At 45.2% G+C, this 26,162-nt stretch overlaps 1 protein-coding gene across 5 annotated transcripts in view; it reads right to left on the reverse strand.

Annotated features, from left to right (window-relative positions):
- The window catches only part of MRPL28 (mitochondrial ribosomal protein L28), a 413,414-nt gene that overhangs the window by 362,961 nt on the left and 24,291 nt on the right, over positions 1–26,162 (reverse strand). For 2 of the 5 annotated variants that reach the window (XM_069647852.1, XM_069647856.1), the window contains exons 1-2: positions 22,808–22,946; positions 21,069–21,370 (exon numbers count right to left, since the gene is read on the reverse strand). In XM_069647852.1, the coding sequence (XP_069503953.1) occupies positions 21,069–21,356 (288 nt within the window). In that variant the 5' untranslated portion in view covers positions 21,357–21,370; positions 22,808–22,946. Of the gene's footprint in view, positions 1–21,068; positions 21,371–22,807; positions 22,956–26,162 lie in introns of those variants that run through there. The other 3 variants (XM_069647855.1, XM_069647854.1, XM_069647853.1) reach the window with 3 other exon arrangements.

A 26,162-nucleotide genomic window follows, 5' to 3' on the forward strand; every position in this document is an offset into this window, starting at 1 on the left:
ACATAATTATAGTACAGAAATAAGCAGGAGAAAGAATGAACTGAGAAGGGACCTAAGGAACATCACAAAGAGTTTAGATATATCTATGAACAAATACGAAAATAAGGAAACTAAAGCAAAAGTACAAAAACTGGTTAAAGCATGAGAAGTTTAGAATCACCCAGGAGGATGGGGAAAAGATGCTAGAGAGTTTACAAAGGAAAAACCCCAGGACCTTTTGGGATTTAATTAACAAAAAAAGAAGAAAAGAATTGGAGCAGCTTGACTAATCCAATAGCTGAGGATGTCTGGGTAAAATACATTGAATGAATGTTTACCTTGAATTAATGTTTACCACAAAGAAGGGGGGGGCACAAGTACAGGAAATAGAGAAATGGGACTTGGAGATAACCACGCAACAAATAGAGGCAAAGATTATGAAGGCAAATCCGTCTAAGGCTCCTGGACCTAACAAATTAACAAACAACATACTTAAACAAGCACCTCATTTATGGGCCAAGATACTGTACATCCAATTTGAGACATAATTGAAACACAATCAATCCCGGAAACGTGGAAGCGTTCTTTTATGGTACCTATTTTTAAAAGGGGTTCATGTGACGACCCAGTAAATTATAGAACAATGTGTGTAATGGACGCAGATTCAAACATTTTTGCCTCTATGGTGCTTGAAAGAATCAATGAGTGGGCGGAAGAGAACAATATTTTAGACTATGGACAAATAGGGTTCCGAAAACATAGGTACCGATTGTGGGGGGGGTCTACTGATAAAGGTGTCTGCAGAATAAGGCATGGAAATCCATGGACGCCCCAATTTATGTGGCCTCCATGGATCTTAGTAAAGCCTTCAATTGTGTCAATAGAAACATTCTTTGGCAACAGCTAGATAGAAATGGAATACCAAAGGGACTGTTGAGTCTGATCATCTTTCTTCACAATGAATATAGAATTCAAGTAAGATTAAGTTCAGAAGGCCTCCTATCAAGAGAGTGTAAAACAGACAAGGGAATTAGATAAGGCTGTATACTGGGCCCCACACTATATAATCTGTATATAGCAGGAGTGGGTAAAGCCCTGGATGAAAATTATTTTGTACCGCCCAAAATTGGAAACATTTAAGCTGGGCGGGATATGCCGATGACTTTCTCCTTATTGATACCACTGCAGTGGGACTACAAAGACTTATAACTGCATTTGGAAAACATATGTTAGGAATTGAAATGAAAATCAACTCATCTAAAACAGTGATAATCAAGGTATCTAAAGGTCAAACAAAGAGGAAATTTGTTTGGAATTAACGAATTAGCTGTGAAAGAAAATTTGCAATTCCTGGGCTATCCTGTAGTGGCAAAGAATAGTAAGACCTTTATGGTAAATTACTTGAATTCAAAAGTTAAAGGAATGATAAACCAAATGAAGAGGGTGGATAATAAATATAGAAAATTCTCTCTGGATCTATGTAGAGAATTTTACAGAAGTAAAGTACTTCCAACCATTATGTATGGGTTAGAATTTTGGCCATCAAACATGGTATCCGTATATAGAGTGGTTGAAAGTAAAATTTGGAGAGCCATTTTCTACTTCTTACCTAAATGTATTCCGTTCAAGGTAATCCGGTATGAAATGGGCCTCCAATCACTGGTAAATTTGACACAATGGAAAAAACTATGTCTGCTGAGTAAATGCAAATTTTCGAGAGAAGGGACCTTGTACCAACAGTTGAGATTGAATGATACAGAGGGGTTCATTAAAACTTTAAGGTTTGATTGTGGAAAAATGTTGGAAGAAATAAGTATCTCAATGGAAATGATGGAAACAAATCAAAATCTAGTTAAAAAAACTAAAAGTAGTGGATTGGGAAAAAACTCATTGGTATTATGTAATTCAAGACTGTTTGCGCATGTATTAACAGCAGGGAAAATGGTTGGAGAATTAGAACCATATCTAAAGAAATTCCCAAATAAGAACATGAAAATTGGATTTATGAGATTCAGAATGAATGTACTTTTAACAAATTAAATTAAATGCCTAAGAAAAAAAGGGGGGACAGAAAATGGCACATTTAGATTCTGCAATGATAAGGAAGAGATAGAAACATTACGTCATTTAATGGTTGAATGTCCGGATCTGCCAATACAAAGAGAAAGTTACTTTGGTGAATTTATACATAATGCTTGGCTATTGAGAGATCTCTTATGGCTAGAAATGCTCCATGTGGAATCAATGTCTATGAGACTACGAGTTTTAGCTTTTGTAAAAAAATGAATGTAATTTAGATGAGATGTTAAAATGATGTGGTAAATTTATGAAATTTTATGATATGAATATTTTGATAGAGTTTTCTTCCTTTTCTTGTTTTCCAAAAGAAGGAATGTAAAATGTAAAATCTTTTTTTGTTAAAGTTTTTATAAACTAAACAACAAATTAAAACATTGTTAGTGGCCAAACCTGCCAAAGCAAAACCATCATTGGCCTGCAAGATCCACAAGGCAGAGTCCATCACGCTGACCAAGCCAAATTACGCCTGGCAACAGCCCACCTGATTCAGGTAATGGCCGCCCTAGCACGCGATATAGAGGAGCAGAAAGAATATCTGCAGAAGGCTGCGCTCCCCCGGCTAAAGAACTCAGCCCGAGATTCCTTGGAGGCACCAATCACCAGCGAGGAGGTGGATGAGGTGATAAAAGCTCTCAAACGTCGGGCCCCTGGCCCTGCTGCCTACTCAACCAGATTCTACAAGGTCTTTAAGCCTCAACTGCTAACGCCACTGGCACACCTGTTCAACTCATTCAGAACCTCAGGCGTCAGAACTCCATCCATGCAATAATCAATCACGATCCTGCTACCTAAGCCCGGAGGCGACCCGAGAAATCCTGCCTCTTACAGGCCAAATGCCCTACTCAATATAGATGTCAACATCTATTCTAAAATACTAGCAACTCGCCTATCTCATATCTTGCTGGAAATAATTCATGCAGACCAGAGTGGATTTCTCCAGCACCGATCCACAGCTGATATTCGCAGAGCCTTAGACCTGGTAGAGCTTGCCTCCAGGAACTCCCAAGAATTGGTGCACCTGGCACTTGATGTGATCAAAGCATTCGATAAAGTGGACTGGACCTTTAGGAGGCTCACTCGAGGCATTTGGGTTTGGCCCGGAATTTTGTACGACGGTATTGGCCAATTATAAATCACCTAAAACCCTTCTCAGCATCAATGGCACCTTCTCCACCCCGATCACCCTGACTGGTGGCACCAGATGTTAGGGAGAATTCTCATTCTGTGGCTAATTTCCCTTACCTAGTGAGTCCCCCAGCAGCTTTGCTGGATTTCTGGAGTTTGTTTTTCCACTTAGTAAGAGTTTACCCCTTTTTCCCCACTCTGACTGGTGTTTTGCCATGTGCATTTCATCTGTTTTTGTGATTGTGGACTCTGGAGTACACCACTTCAGTAGCCCCCTTCTTTTGCGTGTTACACAGCACCTTTAGTGCAGTGACACAGGGTTGTCTTTTAGACTTCCCACCAACTCCATTTCTGAAGCGGACTACTGTCCCCCAGAAAAGGGTAAAGTTGCCATTAACTTTAGTCATTTAACCACAGATCCAGTACACCCCATCTTTACATGGCTAATCCTTAGCCCTTTTTATCTGTACCTCCCAGAGCATTGTTTAGCTCTTTTAACATTTAGACTTGGCTGGTGGCAGTCGTATCTACCCTAAGTTTTCTACCGCGATTATACTATATAAACGTGGTATTGTTTTAAGCTATTATATTAGCCTCAAACTTAAACCCGCTTGACCAAATACTTTCTTTTGGCTCCGGTCGGGTTTATTTGGCATTTCTTTTTGTTAAAGTCCTTCTTGCGTTTTACTTTGCGTGGCAAACGAGGTTTGCCTTCTTTGTTCACTGTCTTTTGGCAGGCTTCCGCCAAGAAGCCGTCCTCTAGGCGCCTGGGTGTCTAGGTGGGCTGAATGTGAGGGAGGGGTGTAGTCACCCCCTGCACAGGGTATCCTAGGAAACCCAAGTCGCACTTTGACATGATTGGCTGAGGTGGTTGTCCGGGCCGGACAACCCCCCTGCTGCGTGATTGACAGCCAGGCTGTGAGAATGGGGGATTTTCGCATAAAAGGCAGGTCTCTTGGGCTAGAAGTCAGAGAGTCGCCACTGGAACTAGAAGGAACCGAAGAGAAGCGGAGAAGAAGTCGACTGCTGCAACTATCCCATCCCGGTGAAGCCCTGCTGCAGTCCTGAGCCATCTACCCTTCGACGACCAGAGAAGATCCAGTCTGGAGTCTTCTTCCCTTGAGCTTGGTGGGGATAACCAGCTCTTCTACAGCCAAAGGATCCTCTTCGTGGTCGAAATCGCTGCACACTGCTGTAGTGGTCCGGATAGCCATCTGAAGAGCCTCTCCTGTTTTTAAGGAGCGCACCTTTTATTCACCGTCGCTACTGCCGGCTTCAGCCCTGTGTGGTGCAGACCCCTCCAGACGTCCTCCTTCGGATCGACGCTCCAGGAACCGTGGGTCTGAGGAAACCATTAGGAACAACTGCCGTGGCACCAGCCTCTTCATTGAATAAGGTACTGTGTTCTGCTCAAGGAATTAGGGTGAATCCCTTTTCTTCGCCTCGAAGGCTTGCCCTTGTCTTCCCTCCTTCTTATAACTTTTGCTTCCTCCTTTGACAATATCCAAGTACTCCTGGCTACGCTGAATCGTGAACTATCCGACTGTGTGATCCTCGACAACAGGAACCCGGTTCCACTTGACACTGGCTCCGGCCTATTGACTTTTGAATTTCTGTCTAAAAGGTGTCCTCTGGTTCCGTCTGCCTTGACAAAAGTATTGCCTATGATTTTTGCACCCAACTCTCTCTGGGTATCTCAGGTGCTAAGTGTGTTTTTCCCCCGGTAACATTTCTTGCCGCGGATACACGTTTCTTTAGTAAGACCAAACTGTCATTACTGTCAAAAAGTGATCGCAAGTGTATTCCCGGTAACGTCTTTTGTTTCACAACACCGGTCTGCTCAAACACAGGGTACTTACCCTGAAACTATACCGTACAAAGTGAATTTGTTTGTAGTATATTTTATGTGTGTTTTTTTTTAATTAATAAAAGTGCTGTGTTTATAACAAATGGTTTAAAAATAAATGTACTTATATTTTTTACCCGAAACCTTGAGTCAGTGTTTTCTTGAGTCACAGTAATTGTGGTCCCTTGGTGAAATCTCTGCTACTTCTCATATACTCTTGAGATAAGCCTGGCTGCTCCGCTACTGCTACCACCGGCCAGTCCGAAGGCCATACAAAGGCCTGTTCCTGCGCCTGTTCGGAGCACTGTGGGCCTGGGCCACAGATGCTGCCCCTTAGTTCTGGCAAGTGAAGGCTCCGGAACACTCGCTACCCCGTCTGCAGAACTATCTTGGGCCTGCGTTATATGCTTTATCGACTAACGAGGCGTCACTGATGAGCTAATGCCATCAAGCATCCATATACCCGCCTGACCATGCGAGTAAACCAGCACTCTGCTATACCCAACACTTTATGCCCATTGTGCCAGTGTATTAGATGGATGGTCATCCAGTTTGTATAACACGGTCTTGACAATCACACTGTCTTAAGTGCTATAGCGTCCCACGGGGACTCTGAATTTGGCGTTCTAGCTATAGATTGCAGCCTACCTGGCCTTGGTTGCTAAGACGCACAATATATCACTCAATTTTCTACACCCTTTCCTTTTTGCTGCCTCGCTCTGCACTCGCCCGTTTATTCCGGTGGCAAGTGCTGGTCTATCTATAGAGCCTAATACCTGTTTGGTTCATGGTCACTAGCAGACCACATTTAGACTGTTGTGCCTTATGGTCACTAGCAGACCACATTTAGACTGTGCTGTGCCTTATGGTCACTAGCAGACCACATTTAGACTGTGCTGTGCCTTATGGTCACTAGCAGACCACATTTAGACTATGTTGTGCCTTACGGTCACTGCTTTAGTCACCGCAGCTGCCCAACCATTATATGACAATTGTACTCAGAACCAGTCCTCCTCACACACTGCTCACGGCTGCACACCTCTCTCAAACCATACTGTGATGCAATGCAGATACACACAGACCACTAGAATTGTGTCGTACCCTATGGTCGCTAACAGACCACCAGAACTGAGTTGTGCCCTATGGTCGCTAACAGACCCTCTGATGTATGCATTTTAGTCAATGTCAGGAATTGTCACATTAGGTGCCCCTGTTGTATGCTCCAACCTCACAACTAGTTGTATCCAATCTAGATACTATAGTGCACAGGCTGTACCTGACCGATTCTACCCGACTAACCAGCCACCAACTATCTTAGTCTGGCCTGCTCCCCACCAGCGCCACTAGACTCCACCGCTATCCACAGACCATGATCTTCTTGCTCGCCCTAACCATGTTCCCTTTCTGCTTAATACAGGACAATGTACCTTGTAGCAATAATAGCTTCATAGCCCACCAGGACGGCCTGGCTAAACTAGGGTGCCCCAGACACCACCCCATCCCTTGCCCCACTCCGTTCCTACCCTCCACACCCGCTTTCCCCTCCACTTACCACCACCCTCTCACATCCACATCCATCGTCATCCATGGCCTACCTACCAACAGCCACCACAGTCCCATTGCTAAGTCTAACCAAACCAAAATGACCACCAAACCTCCCACCCGCTTTAAGCCGCCCGGGCCAACCCCCCCCCCCCCTCCCTTATTCCCAACATCACAGCCCGCAATGACAGATTAGGCTCCAGGCTCCCCACCACAAATTCCAAACCTAACTCCAGACCCTACACCAAAACTAATACAAAGCACATTGCACCAAACAAGCCCACTCCTCCCCCACTAAAAGGCGCCCTACTCAACGTCAGATCCCTGGCTGCCCACCCCACAGAAATGGCAGACATCATCCTTACCAATGACCTTGACTTCTTAGCCCTAACAGAAACTTGGCTTCATGAGGTGTCCGGACCCTATTTATCGCTAGCCATCCCAGACAAATACACTATCCTCAGAGCGGACAGACCAAACGCCAGAGGTGGAGGTGTAGCGATCATTTCCAAATCCGCCCTAGGCCTTAGACCAACCGACACAGTCGCATTCACATCCTGCGAGTTACTCACAACCAAACTACAAACCTCCCCCACAACCACGATCACCATCCACCTCATATATAGACCCCCAGGCCCCCCTGGGACCTTCGAAGAAGACATCACATCCCTCATCACCGAAATTTCCAAACCAACAGCACAAATCATGATCCTCGGAGACTTCAATCTCGGCTACCAAGACCCAAACGATGCACATGCTGCATCCCTAGCCAATGTCCTAACCGATCATGGTCTCACTCAACTCATTGTACTCCCCACCCACCAAAAAGGCAGAACCCTTGATTGGGTAGCAACACAACCTGCAAAGACCCCCAACCTCTGGCATGGACCGATCACCACATGATCCCCCTTGAGGTTAACACCAATCAAATACTGCCCAATAAGCACCCCATGGCACCAGCATGCCCCACCAGGAATAAACGCAACATCACTGCTGAAGCCCTACTACCACTGGTCTTACCTACCCTCAATGCTCTCCCAGCTAACGCTGACTTAAACCTGCTGATCGACACCTTCAATGATTCCATGGCCAGAGCAATGGACACCGTTGCCCCCTTGAAAATACGCAAAGTTAAACCCAAGGCTCATCTGAACTCGTGGTACACTCCTGAGCTCAAACTACTCAGGAAAGAGAAAGCTAAGGCTCACCACACCTGGAAGACTAACCCCACTGCGGAAAACAAATCCAACCTCACCAACTTATCCTCACTTTACAAAAGCGAGATAATCCGGACCAAAAAAGATACATCACTCAGGCAGGATCCTCCACTAAAGAATCATTTAAAATTCTGAAGGAACTAGAAAACCCTATTTCACCTCCGGAAACCTGCCTGAAAGACAAATCCTGGTGCACCAACATCCAGAACGCCCTCAACAATAAAATTTTAGGACTCCAAACTAAAATCGAAGACAAACGGCAACAACTCTTCAACAATAATGTCACCAACCTTAGCCTACCCACACCTAACACTAGCGCAGGCTTTTCGTTCAAAAAAGTCACCATCCCGGAAGTTCAAAAAATCATCACCTCCCTGAAACCCTCTAACTGTAAAGGAGACAGCTGCCCGGCTCAGATCATAAAAGATGCAGCCAGAGAGCTCTCCCCCTTCATCACCAAACTCAACAACCTATCCTTCACCAATAGCTCTATCCCCAGCAACTTAAAACAATCATGGGTTCTCCCTCTCCTGAAAAAACAATCCCTCGACCCGGCCACACCCACAAACTACAGGCCCATCACCACAGTCCCCTTCCTACTGAAAATCCTGGACAGAGTCGCCTACATCCAAATTCAGGAATACCTAGAATCCAACCAACTGCTAGGAATACGTCAATCTGGCTTCAGACCTCAACACGGAACTGAAACCGCCCTTGTTGATCTCAAAAGCCAGATTGATGAAATTAAAGACAAAGGCAATGCCGCAATCCTACTCCTCCTTGACCTCTCAGCGGCCTTTGACCTGGTCAGCCATGAAGTCCTCTGTAATCACCTTGCCACCGCAGCCCACTTCTCCTCCCCTGCCATCACATGGATACAATCCTTCCTGGCAAACAGAACCATACGAGTCTTTTCCACTACAGCTGCAGCAGACCCCATCACATGCGGGGTCCCACAAGGTTCCTGTGTATCCCCCACTTTGTACAACATATTTACAAAGCCTCTATTTGACCAACTGGACCATCTGGGTATCACCTGCACAAACTACGCAGATGACACCCAGATACTCCTCACTATCTCTGGTAATTACCAAGAAGACTCCGCCCGGATCAACAAAATATTCTCCATCATTCAGGCATGGATGGCCTCCCATGGTCTCTGCCTGAATGATGAGAAGACAGAGCTCCTAATCGTCGGCTCCCCCAACACTCTAACTAAACTTGACCCTAGCTATAACAACATCACCATCGATGGTCATTCCATTCCCATAGCCAAAAGCGTAATCTAGATGCCAACACCAACCTTAGCAAACACACCAATATGACCGCCTCAACCGCTGCCTATACCGGCAAGCTCATTAGGGCCAGCAGACCCTCCCTACCACCCAACAGCTGCCTCACCCTTGCCAGGGCCCTAATACAATCCAAACTGGATTACTGTAACAGCCTGTACCTAGGTGCTAATCAATCCGTACTCAACAAATTGCAGGTAATACAAAATAACGCCTTGCGCGTAACCCTCAACATTCCCAGACAAGAGCATATCTCTGCTACTAGGAAAGCCTGCAAATGGCTATCCATACGCCAAAAAATTGATCTAAAAACCACCTGCCTCACGTACAAAGCCCTCAATCACCTAGCACCACCTTATCTAGCTAATAAACTCACCCTGAAACCTGCCACCAGATCCTCCAACACTCTTTGCCTATTAGTGCCCAGGTTCCACCTAAAAAGAGCTGGAGGAGTAAGCTTCACAGTGCTTGCCCCCCCCCCAACTCTGGAACTCCCTACCGCTTAACATCAAAACTGTCGAATCCTTCCAGATCTTTAGGAAGCAGGTCATCGGCTGGCTGCTAAACAAAGAATAACACCACTAACTCTAGACCTGTGCGGTAACTGGCTTAGACACTATTTATTCTGAAAATTGTATATTGTACATACTGCATATGTTCTGTTTATTGACCACTGTATATATATGTATATATTATAAACTTGTACGAAGTATGCAACACAAAGATACTTCTCAACGCTGTAACCAAATTCTTAAGCGCCCTTCTACCTCTGGGTTTGGAGCGCCATACAAATAAAATAAACAAACAAAACAAACATAGTAGTACAGGCTTGTACCAAAGGTAAAACTTGTATTGCCACCTATAGTGTGTGTAGTGGTCCCTAAGGGCACTGTACAGGATTCTGCCTAACACCAGACAAGGATGCCCACTGTCACCTCTTCTTTTTGCACTGATCATGGAACCATTTGCCCAACAGATCAGGCAGAACTCTGTGGTTTAAGGCCTCCATACTGGCAGCTCGCACCACAAACTAGCTCTATATGCGGACGATGTCCTACTGACCATTACGGAGCCTTGCTCCTCTCTACTGCAGGCCTTAGCGGAAATAGAGAACTATGGAAGGGTCACAGGATTTTCCATTAATTTCCAGAAATCAACAGCGCTGGGAGTGGGGCTGACCCCAGAGGAGCAGAAGATTCTGATCCCACTGTGCCCAATTCAATGGAAGATAAGGGCAATTGACTACCTGGGGGTTCGATCCCAGCTGACCCGAAAGCAGTCTATAGTGCAAACTTTCCCCCATTATTTAAGGAACTGGAATCCGACCTCAAACACTGGGCGACACAAGAAATATCACTAATGGGCCGGATTACGGCATGTAAAATGAACCTGCTTCCGAGATTTCTATACGCTTGCTCGTCACTCCCAGTGCCAATCCCAGCGACAGCCCTCCGGGACATACAGAGGAAAATGCTCCAGTGCATCTGGAAGGGGGGGGGGGGCTAGAATCCCTAAAACTACAATGGTAGGTAATGCTAAGCTCGGCGGCCTTGGGGTCCTGGACCTACAGAAATACCAAATGGCAGCCCAATTGGCTTGCATCTGGGCATGGCAGATGCTTACCAATCGCCCCAGGCGGGTGGACCTCGAACAATAGCAACTAGCTCTCCCACTGCGCTTCCTTCCACACATTCCACCTCCAGTGCGGCAACAGTGGTAGGACCTACTGGGATAAGACCCTAAAGCAGAAGGGGATTCCGATGGGGCTCGGCCCCTCCTCCCCGGTATTTCGGAACCCAACCTTTTCGCCTGGGATATCCACCCAGAACCTCACAACCTGGATTGCGGGAGGCCTGGAGACCCTAGGACAACTCTTTGAAGGAGGACAGCACTATTCCTTTGAACGATGTTAAGGAAATCTTCCAGCTTCAGGAAAAGGACAGATTCACATACATCCAACTGCGTCACTGGTGCTCCCACCCACAGACCCGCCAAGCAGCTACCCGCCCCCCAAGCAGCTACAGCCATCGAACTAACTCTTAGGGAGCTCCCGGCCCGAAAGAAAATCTCCACTCTATATAAACTCCTGCAGAAGGATTTTCTAACCTTCAAAACTCGATATATGGCCCAATGGGAAGCAGATCTGGGCCACCCTATAGAGGACCAATCATGGGTGGATATCTGGACCCGGACCCACTCCTCATCAGCATGCATCACAAACAGGGAATGTGCATATAAGATCCTTATGCGTTGGTACTACCCTCCTCTAAGATCCTTCACATGAATCACACACTTGACCCGCAATGTTGGAGACAATGTGGCCAAATATGGTCCTTCTTTCATATGTGGTGGACGTGGCCTAAAGCCCAAAACTTCTGGAAGCAATGACTTAACCATTGTAGAAATCACCCAGATACAGCTACCCCTAGACCCTGAACCCATTCTGCTGGGAGCCCCGATCTCCGGAACCTACCCAAGATCTGGACCCAAAGCTAAATTACTATCTCACTGCCTTCTGGCAGGCAGAATTGTGGTGGCCCGCAGATGGATATCTGTAGAGGGTCCTCTTATGCCCTTTTGGTGGGTGAAAGTCTGGGAGGTATTAATCACGGAAAAGGTAATGGCAACCAGGGCGGGCCACCTTCATCGTTTCCAAAACATTTGGGGCCCAGTCTTAGACTTCGACCAGAACTTTCCAGCTTTGACTTACAAGCCCCAACTGGCGCGAAGGACTCTAAATGACGGAGGCATGTCGCAAGAAACAGGATAGAGGGGGCAGCGTTTGGGGACCTAACGACCATGGGAAGGGAGGATAATAAGGGAGGGTAATAAAACACGTTGTTTCATGATGCATGTCAAATCTGATCAAATGTTGTATTATCATAACCTGCCTTGTTCATAAATAACATTTATTTTGAAAAACCCATAATTGCAGCGATTGATGATGTTGCAGCCATCTCCATCTCACAGGAGGCCACGACTAACTAATGACTATGGATTGGGCAAGCTTTCTAACACTTGACTTAGTGTGCCTTAATAAGAAAGCATCAAGAGGCCAAATGTTAAACCGGACATTGTCTAATGGTAGATATTCTCCAGTTATTGACTATGTACTCTTGCACCACCCCTTTGTGCATTTTCTAGTCCCATAACAAGATCTGAAGTTCAGATCAGTGACCATTTTTTCAATTTCTTGGTCCCAGACGCTTAAAGATCCTTGTGTCCTTAAACAGATAATCCGAGTGTGAATCTACAAGAAAATCGTATAATCTGGCCTGATATTAATGTTGGCAAGATTGCTGTATTTATAAACATCGACCCAGATTCCCACAAATCTTGCCTCAAAGAATAATTGGGACTTGAAGGCATTTACTAAATTCCTAGGTCATCACCTTAATTTGAATTCACAAGGAGAAAAGTCACGCCATCGTAACAATGGTATTTTTGATGTAGCCAAATATAATAAAAGAAAATACATTATAATGGTGTAAGAGCACAAATTAGAAGGATGTCACCCTGAGAGCACAAATGCCAAATCTCTTGCTGCCCTTAGTACCAGGTACAAAAATTGGTTAAGATGGCACAGGCATGACACAACGACCACTGGAAGTTCATTTTTGGACTATTATAAACAAATGGCAATAGGAAATGTTATGCCTATTATAAACAGCATTCTACTAATATTGGTGGCTTGGATACGAATGTCTTATCTGAGTGTGCCTGGCTGGAACACCTTTCTGCACTATACAGAGATAATTCACTGCAGCAAATTAAAAGTGACTACATAGACTTTATACTTAACTGGGATACTGATGATATTCTTATGTTGATCCTCAAATTGAAGCCCTCTAGGGCCTTGGGCCCTAAAGCTATGTGAATGTGGTCTTGAAGGCAAGCCCCGAATTCTGGGCGTCCCGATTAAGTGAACCATTTCAACATATTATTTCAAGTGGCTTGATACTCAATAGTTGGAGGGAATCCATTTTGGCTCCGGTTTTTTAAAAGTGGCGAGAGGATTCCTCCAACTACAGGCTTCTTGCCATGCTTCATTCTAGTTCCAAGATATTTGCATCTCTACTCTAGAAGCAACTTTCACAGTGGGCCGCTGATAAACGCCTCCTTAATAAATGCCAGACTAGCTTTAGGAAGGGCCTTAGTACTATTCATAATCTTTCTGCTTTACACTAACTGGCCGAGGAGACCACTAAGCAACTCAATGGGTGAATAGGCGTATGCTTTATAGATTTTACTAAAGAGTTTTATTCCTTTTTTTGGCCATTACTATGGCACAAACTCAGAACCTGGGGCTTGGATCCTATGCAATTGTTTTCTATTCAGCCCCTCTACACCGATACTAAGGTGACAGTAAGATTAAAACAGGAGGAACCCTTGTCAAACCAGATTTATACCAATCAGAGACTGAAACAGGGGTGCGTCTTGGCACCCCTGCTTTTCAATCTCTACATCTCCAATATGGATAGTGCCTTCGGTTTGGTGTGTAATATTCCACCTCTTATAGGAAAAGAATTAGTACTGTGGCCAATCTATGCAGGTGACACTGTTTTAATGGATCAGACCCCTATAGACCTCCAGCAATCAATCACTAGTCTTGACACATATTTAACACTGAACCACCTTACATGCCGGTAAAATAGCTCAGCGGGTTGAGCGCTCGCTGCTGCGATCTGAGCGTGACCTGCAGGTCGCAGGTTCGAATCCCGGCAAGGCCAACAGAGCCTTTCATCCTTTCGAGCTCGATAAATGAGTACCAATTTCGGTTGGGTGATATTGTATGTAAATATGTGCTCTGTAAAACGCTTTGGATTAAGACGCTATATAAATAACACATCATTATCATTACCATAAACAAAACCAAAACAATAATTCTGATATTGGGGAATCGACGCTCTAAACGAGGTAAATTTGTGTGTGCTTTGGATCAGCATGTACTGGAAATTGTTGAATGTTAAGTGTATTTAGGCTCCCTATACAATCTGCCCCTGCCAGCCCCTTTTATGAAGGCTACCTTTGATCTAAAACCTGGAAAAAGTAGATTGCAATTAAGAGAGCGTATTGCATCCAAGGGTGCCAATAACATTGAAGTAATGCGGACAATCTATTGTACTAGTAAAGTGCCTGAACTACTGTATAGCTTAGATCTATTGCGTGAGAGATAGGTTGATTGGCTAGAAGGAAAGTTCTTGCACTCCATCTTAGGGGTACCTCAATCAGTTCCAGTAGAGGTTGCTAGATGCAAGGTAGTCGTCTATATAAACAGATCTCGCTGGTTAATTCAATAATTCAACAGTTTATTTTACTTATATAGCGCACCTGACCCAGGGGTATCTGGGCGCTAGCGAGTAAGAACATGGTTACATGTTTTCTGCATACAAGACAAAGTACAAGGCAGTCATGAGTGAGTAAAGGAAGCATACGTATATGAACAGGAGGGTACAGTTACCAACTAGTCCAAGGTGCATAGCGGAGTGAGAAGAGTGGGTTCGTTTTTATTGAGTAGCCAGGGGAGAAACTGCTTCTGAATTTATCAAATACTTGGATGGATTTGATGTCCAGTGGGAGTGTGTTCCATAGTTGAGAGGCCAGGGCCTGGAAGTTGGATCCACCTGCTCTTTTGAGGTTGTATCTAGGTACCACAAGGCAGGAGGTATTAGTGGACCTCGTAGTGCGGATGGAAGATCTCAGCGTACATTTGTCAGTAAGATAAGGTGGGGCTAGGTGGTTAAGTGCTTTGTGGGTGAAGCAGAGAGTTTTCAGGTTAATATTTTCTTGTATGGAGAGCCATTTGCAGAGTTTTCTGGTTGCTGGGATGTCCTCTCTTCTGGGTAGGTTAAGGGCGGCTCTGAGCGCATTGTTCTGCAGTAATTGCAGTTTGTGGAGTATGGATTTATTGCCGCCTAAGGAGAGACCATTACAGTAGTCCAATTTGGAATGTATAAGTGCTCTAGCTAATGTAAGTCAAATGTTTGATGACAGTATGGGTCTGCACGCCCTGATCAGTTTGCCTGTGTAGGCGGTGGCTGAGACAGTCATGTTCACAAGTTTGGTTAGATTGGAATTGGAGTCAAGGTAAAAACCTAGGCTTTTTACATCTTTGGCAACGGGTATGTCGTTCCCATCAATGCTTATGCTAGTGTAGTTTGAGCCGAGTTTTGTTAGGTTGGTAGGTGAGCCAACCATGAGGATTTTGGTCTTATCATTCAGGCAGAGGCCGTGGAAGGCCATCCATGCCTGAATGATGGTGTAGATTTAATTGATCCGAGATACATCAGTGTTATAGATACCGGATAGAGGTAGGAGTATCTGGGTGTTATCTGCGTAATTGGTGTAGGCGACACCCAGAAGACCCAGTTTATTGAATAGAGGCTTTGTAAAGATATAAAACAAAGTAGGCAAGACACATGAGCCTTGTGGCACGCCACAGGTGATAGGTATAGGGTTGGCCGCTCCTGCGGGTGAAAAGACACGCATGGTCGCGTTAAGGAATGACTGAATCCAAGTGATGGCGGAGCCCGAGAAGTGAGCTGCCGAGGTGATCAAAAAGTACCTTATGGTCGACCAGGTCAAAGGCCGCTGATAGGTCTAAGGAGTAGGATGGCCACTCTTCCTTTGTCTTTTAGATCGTCGATCTGGCTTTTGGGGTCAACAAGGGCAATTTTCCATTCCATGTTGGGGTCTGAAACCAGATTAACGTGTTCCTAATAGTTTGCTTGTCTCAAGATAGTCTTGGATTTGCAAATATGCAACCCTATCTAGAATTTTTAAAAGAAAAAAGGGACTGTTGTGATCGGTCTGTAGTTTGTGGGTATTAATGGGTCTAGTGTTTGTTTCTTAAGTAGTGGGAGCACCCATGATTCCTTCAGGTTGCATGGTACGGAGTTGCTAGAGAAGGATGAGTGGAGTCGTTTGGTGATAAATGGGGCAAGGTCTCTGACCGCGTCTTTTTTGATCTGTACTGGACAGCTGTCAGCCTGGCAGTTAGGTTTCAGTGAGGCTATAATTTTTTTGTACCTCTGGTACAGATACATTGGTGAATTTAAAGCCTGAGGTTTAATGCGACGAGGCGTAGGCAGTCGGGCTAGTTGGATTACGGGCGGTTAGTTGCTGCCGTTTTGTCGGCTATTTTGGTCTGAAGAGCTATGATTTTGTTGGCGAGTGCATTTTGGAAGCTGGTGCACCAAGGTTTGTCCTTAATGCAAGTGTCGACGGGTGGGTTCGGATTTTCCAGCTCTCTTAAAATGTTTAATAATTCTTTGGTACTGGAGCCTGCTTGGTTTATTCTATCATTGAAAGTCTCTTTTGGTTCGGATGATCTCGCTTTTGTATGTGGCCGTAATATTTGCTACGTTAGTTTTATTCTCTGAAGAGGGGGTGTTTTTCCAAAGTGTTTCAAATTTCCTCTTTTCTGTATGTAGCAGTTTTAGTTTGGGAGTGAACCAGGAGTTCAGATGTGCTCTTGGTTTCCCACTGCACATTTTTAGTGGGGCCATAGTAGCAACAGCTTTGGCCATGGATTCATTGTAGGTGTCTACCAGTAGATGTGTGTTGTTCGTGAAGGGTAGAGCATTGAGGCTAGGGTTTACTAGAGGTAGGCTGGCCTCAGCTGTGATGTTGCGTTTTTTCTAGTAAGACATGGTGGTGCAACTGGGCTTATTTTCTTCACTAGATTGTTAATGTTAAGTTCAAAGGAGAGGAGGTAGTGGTCAGTCCACATTGGGGTGATGCCTCCTTTAGTGAGATGTTGCAGTTTAGGTCTGCTACCCAATCGAGTGTCCTACCTTTCTCGTGGGTAGGTTGGCTGATTCTTTGTAGAAATCCGTATTCAGACAAGGCATTGGCTAGAGATGTGGCAGGTAAGTCATTAGGGTGGTTGTAGCCAAGGTTAAAATCTCCTAGGATGAGGTTTTGCGCGGTAGGTTTGGTGTTTTCAGCCGCTTATGACATGATGTCTTCCTCAAATTATCCCAAGGGACCTGGAGGCCTATATATTAGGTGGATGGTGATAGTGCTTTTAGGCGATGTTTGGAGTTAAACTTATAGTAGTTTGCATGAGGCAAAAGGAGTAGAGGTGGCTATTCACATGTCTAGCGTAGATCTAAAGATGATGGCGGTACCTCCTAATCTGGAGTTGGGTCTATCAGCTCTGAGAATAGAGTAATTGTCAGGGACTGCTAAGGCAAGTGATGGGCCTGCTGCGGCATGCAGCCATGTTTCCGTTACTGCAAGGAAGTCTAGATTGTTTGACAATATGTCCACAGTCTCAGTCACGTGGGCTACAAGGGACATGGCGTTTATTAAAGCTCCTATTAGGGGCTGATTCTGCAAGAGGTGTTGGTTTTTGTTAGCTGAAGGCTCTTCGGGTTGGCGTGAGATCCTTTGTGAGTTGGTTGTTGGTCTATGCCATCTGTTGTAGGTGGTTTACTGGTAATTTTAGGGTTGTGTTTGGCCAGTTGGCTATAGCGAGTAAGAAACCTAGTTCTTAGTCTAGTGTTTCTGACAGTAGTGTCAGGGCAAGTGGTAGGTGTACCTGCTGTGAGGTGTATTTTTGGCAAAGGTTAGGATGGGGGGTGTACATTTGCTGTAACAGGATGGGGCAGGGTGTAAATTAGGTAGGAAAAATGTAGGCCTGATTCTTGAGACCTGGCTGTAGGTGCTCAGTGTGGCTAGGAAGGGGGTGGCCTTAATCGTGCGATTGAGGGCTGTGGTAGAGCTCTGATCGGGGTGCAGCTGATGCTCCATCTGGGCAGGCCTGGCGATGATGAGTAGCAGTGGGATAATGCAGAGTATTGAATCACAGTAGGGCTAATGGGTTGTCTCAGTAAACTGTATTGGGTGTTGAAGCACCTCCTAGATGGTCTAGTTCGGCAATTTGCAGAGGCAATCAAACAATCAAGCAAGCAGAGGGCCTGGGTAGGTCTTGGCAACACACTAGGCTAGTTCAAAAATAGCAGTAGTTAAGGGCCAGGTAGGTCTGGGCAACACAGTAGGCTGGTTCGATCATAGCATGGGTAAGTATAATCCGGGGCTGGGCTAGGTATAAACGATGGTGGGCAGCAGACAGTCAAATGTAGGCCGCAAAATATGCAGGGCGTGCATTGATGTAAGGGACCATTACTACACCATTACTAGTTCATTCGGTAGTGGTTGTTATGTTATAACAGAGGTATGCCAATAGGCTAATTAAGCAGCAATATTTAATCGACAGGCAGAAGGTTACAGTGCAGACGCTGTGTCGGTCGCAGTGATATGTCAGTTTCCGCGAAGAGAATGCGGCGTGATAAGGGTGGTAGTTCCCAAGTGAGTCAATACTTGGTATCCCTCTAAGAAACCTGGAGCTTTATTGCAGGGAGTCGGAGAGGGGGCATATACTATAACAAGATATGCATGGGGACAGATCTTGAGACGTGGACTCTCTGATGGTGGTTGCTTACACAAAGGGGAAGCAAAAGGGAAGCAGCTGGAATCTCCTCGCGGCTCTGATGCAGCCGTGGACAGGCTGTAGACAGGCGCGTGCCTTGCTTATGAGGGCCTTGGCCAGGAAGGGCCGGCTCTCGCATTCCGGTGGTGACACTGTGCTAAAATAGGATAAGGGGCCAATCACGGCCTGCATCGGTGTTAAGCAGGCTGCTAGGCAACCATGTAAACAATACTGGAGGTGGCCATTTTCGAGTCCGCCACCCGTGGGCTTTAATGGCGGCAGCTCACCAAATGATTACAAGGTGTCTTGGTGTGGTCGGGTTAACTCCTGTGCGGCACTGCAGGCATCGGCAGGTCGCTGTGAAGGTGGGGCTGACTCAGGCTCAAGTGATCGAGCGATCGCGCTCCGTGGCGCTTCTGGCCAGTGCGAGGATATGATAGGATGGGAGGGCTCCTTCCCTCACCAGGCGACAGCGACGGACGGATAACAGTGCAGTTTATATAACCAGCTAGTAGCCTGCCCAACAGATAACCAGGCCTTAATGATATTATTGGCAACGTGTCTGAGGCATCCACGTACAAATGGCTTTCTTCGTTCTGAGAGAAACTTACTTCCCACTTCAACAACATCCTCTATAACGAGCACAAAATACAGTCCTTACCCAACGCTGAGCTGATTTTAAATAGATCATGACGCTGGGACAATGTTAAAAGACTAAACTTCTTGCAAAGCAAGAAACGTTATAGTGAGTATATCCAACAAAGCTTTTCATTTGGAACTCCACATACTTATTTAACCAAGTTGTGCAATGGGAAATTAAGATTCATAATTTACCTTTGTCTTAACATTCTCCGGACGATGGAGTACACGGGAAGCTGGTTGAATCTACCCACGGATAAAGAAGCTGTAGGCTTTGCAACATAGTAGTAGACACCCTACGCCATGTTTTAACAGGTTGCCCTATGTTGCAAACTGCCTATTAGAAAGGCTATGATAACGGATTTTATTACAACAAATCAATTTTGTAATGCTCTCTATTCGGCTAGCTCTTTGATCACCCCTCAGCTGCAGAATTTTATATCGGGCAGAAATGTTACTGTTTTATTGTAATCTTTGTCTATATGCCTGAGGTTATTTTTAACCAAGAGCATAAATAAAAAATGTTTTAAAAAAGAAGATGCACGAGACCCAAGCTACTCCTCACTGAAGAGTCCCAACAAGGCCGAAACATGTTTGTGGATGCTTGTGGTTGCGTGCAGAAGGGATGTGACCTAGCAGTTTGGGCTGGACTGCCCCTTTTGGGGTGGGACCAAGCCTGATTTGCATGTGGTCTTTCTCCTTCTATAATGGCTTGGCAGGCGAAGAACGATGGTCTGGAGGGTTGCCCAGAGCAATGCCAGAGGTTGAGATTCTTTCTAAACCTTCCAGCCATCACCCCTTTGTTTTTGATATGTACTAACAACAGGGTTCGAAATTGCTGGGAGCCATTTAGCTCCTGGTTATAACTTAGGAGAGCCTGGTTGGTTTGACCACAACAGCTAACCGCTATATTTGGCTCTCCGTCCAGCTGGTGTCCTAACTATGCGATATTAAATCTGTGTGTTCAGGAATGTGTATAAATGAGCATTATAACACATCACATGTTGTTGTGGCCGCAAGTAAAAAGCATAGCACAAATGTTTAGGGACACGCTCAGAAAAGCCATACAATTATCCAGTGTGATGAGGCAATCTATGCAGCAAGCATACTCGGTCAAGTACTAAGGGATTACAGGCACTTGTGCAATTCCACAACAAACTTAATAATGTCCTGCAGAAATCAAATTTGAACGGGTTTCTTGCCAGGTGTGGCAGACGTTTGCATTTAAGACACCTAGTTGCACAGAGATACAAGAAAAAGAACCCACAAAATGAAATAGAGACGGCAACAAGAGGTAGGGAAATGATTGAATTTTCGAAATTGATGATATTGTATTGGTGAATGAACAGCATACCCAAAAGCATGTGCATCAGTTTGACCCCAGCCCACAATTTCCTCAAATGACCGGGGTTTAACATTCCACAATTACAATGAAGAAGCCAAATAATATCAAGTACTTTCTAAAAGTTTAATTGCACACTACATGGCTACTCATAGCCCAAGGAGAATTGGCATGTGTCAGATTCTGGTGATCCAGCATTAAACTATGGGGACATTGGGGTTATCCTGGTTGCCAGCCAGGCCGGGTTTCTCATAAGGCACCCTGATAGTCTGCCAGAAAATATACTGAGTTTATTAAACACTGTCTCATTGCTTAAGTTGAGGGGGGATTTTGCCATTATTTCTGACAGACTCGATGCAGAGGAAGGCTTGGCAGACAATTACGAGGTGAGGGGGGCAAAGGACATTGTAATAGTGCTCCGATCACAAGGATCGCAGCTCCTCATCCTGTGTCCAAGACAAAAATGATCAAATTAATGTCTTCCTGTCTTCTCATCAAACAGCCCCCGTAATAGCTAAACAGATATTTAGTTGGTAGTAAAAGAGTTATATAGATAATGCTCATTTCCTACCTTATCGTTGTTTGCATATCTGAATCCTGAAATCCAGCCCTCTCCTCCCCAAAGTCCTTTGTCAGCTTCGGGAGGGAAGTAGGGAAGGATTGGAACATCCTGAACTCTTTCACGTTGTCCGTTCTTCGGATTCAGTTTGTACTTGGCACCATGGGGTACCCAGTGTACTGGAGTGGGTTTCCTCGTTTCCTGCAATGACTGCAAATAGTGGGATGGTAGGCGGGAATAAATGCCCTCCTTCAAGTTCAAATTCTTCCAGATGGCAGGAGGGTATTTGTGGAGAGGCATTGGTTACCGATAGGCTGTACAAAGATACCAAATGATGCAAAGATTAAAATATATTTCTAACGCCTAACATCTGGATACTTATTCTTTTGGAAATTTCACAATAGATTCAAGAACTGCAAATGGGTCATGTTATACAAGGCATAGCTTAGTAACATTCTGTGTTTTAGATCAGCTTCATGAAAGAGATAAGACAGTGCAAGAGATAACCACGACATTGTGTGATCCGCATGAGCAACATGCAGGTCCTATGATTCACTGAAAGGACCTGCATGGTCTCAGAGAGGGCAATACCCTTGATGCAGGATTTAAGTAGCCGCCGTACCTTTGTCCTTTGACTCTTGTGGCTTCTCAGTTAGGTTGACCTGATAACACAGTTTTCCAGGGGCTACTCAAATTATTGATACTCTGGTCACAACACAACATTTATAATTTGAAAACTGAGTCCATGGTTTTGGAGAAAGGATCACTCAAGCATGGAAAAACGGAAAATCGCAAAAAGATATATAAAGAGTTCATTGCACATCAACTTTGCCATCGTGGGGCAACCAGGGAAAGTTCCATTTCAAATGTTAGATGTTAACAATGCAATACTCATCCCAATGTTTTAATGTAGATAATACCACAACTTTCAGAAATGACACAAGGGCCTACATTCTTTATTTAAAGAGGGTTACTGAACAATGGCAGGTATTGATGAGCAAAAAAAACAAATGTGAATGTTGGTGGCCGAAAGGTTTTGAGTTTATCAAAACCTTCGGCATTGCTCTTGCCAACCCTCCAGACGATCTTTTTTCATCCTGCCAAGTCATTACAAAAGGGGAATGGCCATATGCAATGTAGGTCAGATCCCACACCAAAAGGGGCACTACAGCTTAACTGCTAAGTCACATCCCTTATGGATGAGAACACAAACAGCCACAGATATGTTGACATTATTTCTGAGAGCTGCTACCAAGGGTCATGCTGTTAAAAATATGCTTTATATTCACATCGCAGTCAAAAGCACTGTCTAGCTGTAGCACAGGGTGGGTGGGATGCAATTTGCCTACAAGCATGGCATGCTAGGATAAAAAAAAATGTTTTAAAGTACCCCAGACCCAAATCATGCTTACTGCATTTGCCAACCTGGGTGCACATATTGTCCACGCAAGGCAAACTTAAATTAGAAGATTTTTGATAAGCTCCAGGGATAATGTTTCATTTTTTTCCAAGTCCAGTGCAAATTACCCTGGGCTTACTGGCAACCATGCATGATGTTCTCATTAAGATGCATGAATGCTATATTGACTACAGGACTACGACAGTAAAACAGCTCTTAAAATAAAATGTGCACTCGTACCAAAGACGATCAACAAAGTTTGCCTCCACAATATCGCCAGGCAAGACAAAATATTAAAAATGAATAACAGGTGAAAATGTTACATTGTGTGGGTAGATCAGAGGATACACACCAGTCAAAGAAGCTAGCGCTGCAAGTCTCCTAAAAACACGTTTTCGAACTCAGTCAAAGAACCACCAAAATGACCTACTGTCCTCTTGTGGTAGAATCGAGGACCCACTCGAAAAACGGACCTTAGCGACGCGGTTTACTCTCTTTATCACATGGGTTACACGTTCGTGCGTGTCTGGGAAGTCACGTGCCTTCCGTTCTGTACTTCCTCAAGGTAGTGTCAAGTTCCCATCCGAGAAACGGACCATAGCAACGACTGCTTACTCTTCTACAAGTGACCTTTGGCTGCCGGCGCAAGTACAACTGGAATCTGCGTGCTTTCTTGCAGCGGTTAGGTTGATACTAGTTCCCATCCGAGAAACGGACCATCGGTTGTTAGGGCCATTTCTCAGATGGGAAATAGCTGCTTCTGTGTGAGTGGGCTAGTTCCCATTAGAGAAATGGCCCTTTTTTCCCCCTAGTGGCCAAGTCCTGCATAATAATGGGAACTAGCCCACTCACACAGAGAAGGCTAGTTCCCATTAGAGAAATGCCCCTTTTTGCTCCCCTAGTGGCCAGGTCCTGCATAATAATGAGAACTAGCCCACTCATACTGAGAAGGCTAGTTCCCATTAGAGAAATGGCCTTTTTGCCCCTAGTGACCAAGTCCTGCATAATAATGGGAACTAGCCAACTCACGCTGACAAGGCTAGTTCCCATTAGACAAATGGCCCTTTTTGCTCCCCTGGTGGCCAGGTCCTGCATAATAATGGGAACTAGCCCACTCACACTGAGAAGGCTAGTTCCCATTCGAGAAATGGCCCTTTTTGCCCCTAGTGGCCAAGTCCTGCTATTTATTTCCCATTAGAGAAATTGCCCTTTTTGGCCCTAGTGGCCAAGTCCTGCATAATAATGGAAACTAGCCACTCACACAGAGAAGGCTAGTTCTCATTAGAGAAATGGCCCTTTTTGCTCCCCTAGTGGCCAAGTCCTGCATAATAATGGGAACTAGCCTACTCACACTGAGAAGGCTATTTCCCATTAGAGAAACGGCCCTCTGAGCTGGAAAGGCAAAAAGGTCCTCTCGTCTAATGGGAACTATCCCATTCACACTGAAGCAGCTATTTCCCATTAGAGAAACGGCCCTCCGACCTGGAAATGCAAAAAGGTACTCTCGTCTAATGGGAACTAGCCCACTCACACTGAAGCAGCTATTTCCAATTAGAGAAGCGTCCCTTCGACCTGCAGAGGCAGAAAGGTCCTCTCGTCTAATGGGAACTAGCCCATTCACACTGAAGCAGCTATTTCCCATTAGAGAAACGGCCCTCCGACCTGGAAAGGCAAAAAGGTCCTCTCGTCTAATGGGAACTAGCCCATTCACACTGAAGCAGCTATTTCCCATTAGAGAAACGGCCCTCCGTCCTGGATAGGCAAAAAGGTCCTCTCTAATAGGAACTTGCCCACTCACTGTGCTATGATGTAACCTTGTAAGTTTCGCATTTTCTTGTCATTGCGCACTGCTACCCTTGGGTCTGGCGTGCACAAAAAATGAATAAAACAAACAAACAAACAAACAAATAGCTGCTTCGGTGTGAGTGGGCTAGTTCCCATTAGACGAGAGGACCGTTCTGCCTTTCCAGGCCGGAGGGCCGTTTCTCTAATGGGAAATAGCTACTTCAGTGTGAGTGGGCAAGTTCCCATTAGAGAGGACCTTTTTGCCTATCCAGGACGGAGGGCCGTTTCTCTAATGGGAAATAGCTGCTTCAGTGTGAATGGGCTAGTTCCCATTAGACGAGAGGACCTTTTTGCCTTTCCAGGTCGGAGGGCCGTTTCTCTAATGGGAAATAGCTGCTTCAGTGTGAATGGGCTAGTTCCCATTAGACGAGAGGACCTTTCTGCCTCTGCAGGTCGAAGGGACGCTTCTCTAATTGGAAGTAGCTGCTTCAGTGTGAGTGGGCTAGTTCCCATTAGACGAGAGTACCTTTTTGCATTTCCAGGTCGGAGGGCCGTTTCTCTAATGGGAAATAGCTGCTTCAGTGTGAATGGGATAGTTCCCATTAGACGAGAGGACCTTTTTGCCTTTCCAGCTCAGAGGGCCGTTTCTCTAATGGGAAATAGCCTTCTCAGTGTGAGTTGGCTAGTTCCCATTATTATGCAGGACTTGGCCACTAGGGGAGCAAAAAGGGCCATTTCTCTAATGGGAACTAGCCTTCTCAGTGTGAGTAGGCTAGTTCCCATTATTATGCAGGACTTGAACACTAGGGGAGCAAAAAGGGCCATTTCTCTAATGGGAACTAGCCTTCTCTGTGTGAGTGGCTATTTTCCATTATTATGCAGGACTTGGCCACTAGGGGCAAAAAGGGCCATTTCTCGAATGGGAACTAGCCTTCTCGGTGTGAGTGGGCTAGTTCCCATTATTATGCAGGACCTGGCCACCAGGGGAGCAAAAAGGGCCATTTGTCTAATGGGAACTAGCCTTGTCAGCGTGAGTTGGCTAGTTCACATTATTATGCAGGACTTGGCCACTAGGGGCAAAAAGGCCATTTCTCTAATGGGAACTAGCCTTCTCAGTATGAGTGGGCTAGTTCTCATTATTATGCAGGACCTGGCCACTAGGGGAGCAAAAAGGGGCATTTCTCTAATGGGAACTAGCCTTCTCTGTGTGAGTGGGCTAGTTCCCATTATTATGCAGGACTTGGCCACTAGGGGGCAAAAAGGGCCATTTCTCTAATGGGAACTAGCCCACTCACACAGAAGCAGCTATTTCCCATCTGAGAAATGGCCCTAACAACCGATGGTCCGTTTCTCGGATGGGAACTAGTATCAACCCACACTGAAGCAGCTATTTCCCATTAGAGAAACGGCCCTCCAACTTTTCTGCCTCTCCAGGGAATGGGAAATAGCTGCTTAAGTGTGAGTGGGTTAGTTCCCATTAGACGAGGGGACCTCTTGATCTCCTGTTGATCATCAACTTGTGCAGAATGTACTCTTCTGATAATGTTCATAAAACACTTTATAGCCAACCCTCACAGTGCTGTAACAAACTCCTCAGTGGTCTCACAATATTTCTGTGGTCTGTTGGCAAATTGATAACGAGCAAAAATGTTATTCCCCTTCACCTCGTAATGCTTGTCCATCTTGGCTATGCATATATAAAACGGGTTGCCCATCTTGATGCATTCAGCTAGTTTTAAGAAATTGTTGTCCAGCCCGACCTCGACAATGAAACAGTGCCTCTTTCTTTTTACTCAAATAATTAGGACCATATACTGCCAACATATACTTCTGGAATCTTTCTTTCCATTTAATAACCTAGGAATAGCCCAGTGCCTGGTATATTTGCCATAATCCTGAAATTAGTTTCTGTTGCTTCCCTA

Source organism: Ambystoma mexicanum, chromosome 2q (assembly GCF_040938575.1).
Source record: "Ambystoma mexicanum isolate Mex_15411 chromosome 2q, UKY_AmexF1_1, whole genome shotgun sequence".
Classification (NCBI taxonomy): Eukaryota; Metazoa; Chordata; class Amphibia; order Caudata; family Ambystomatidae; genus Ambystoma; species Ambystoma mexicanum.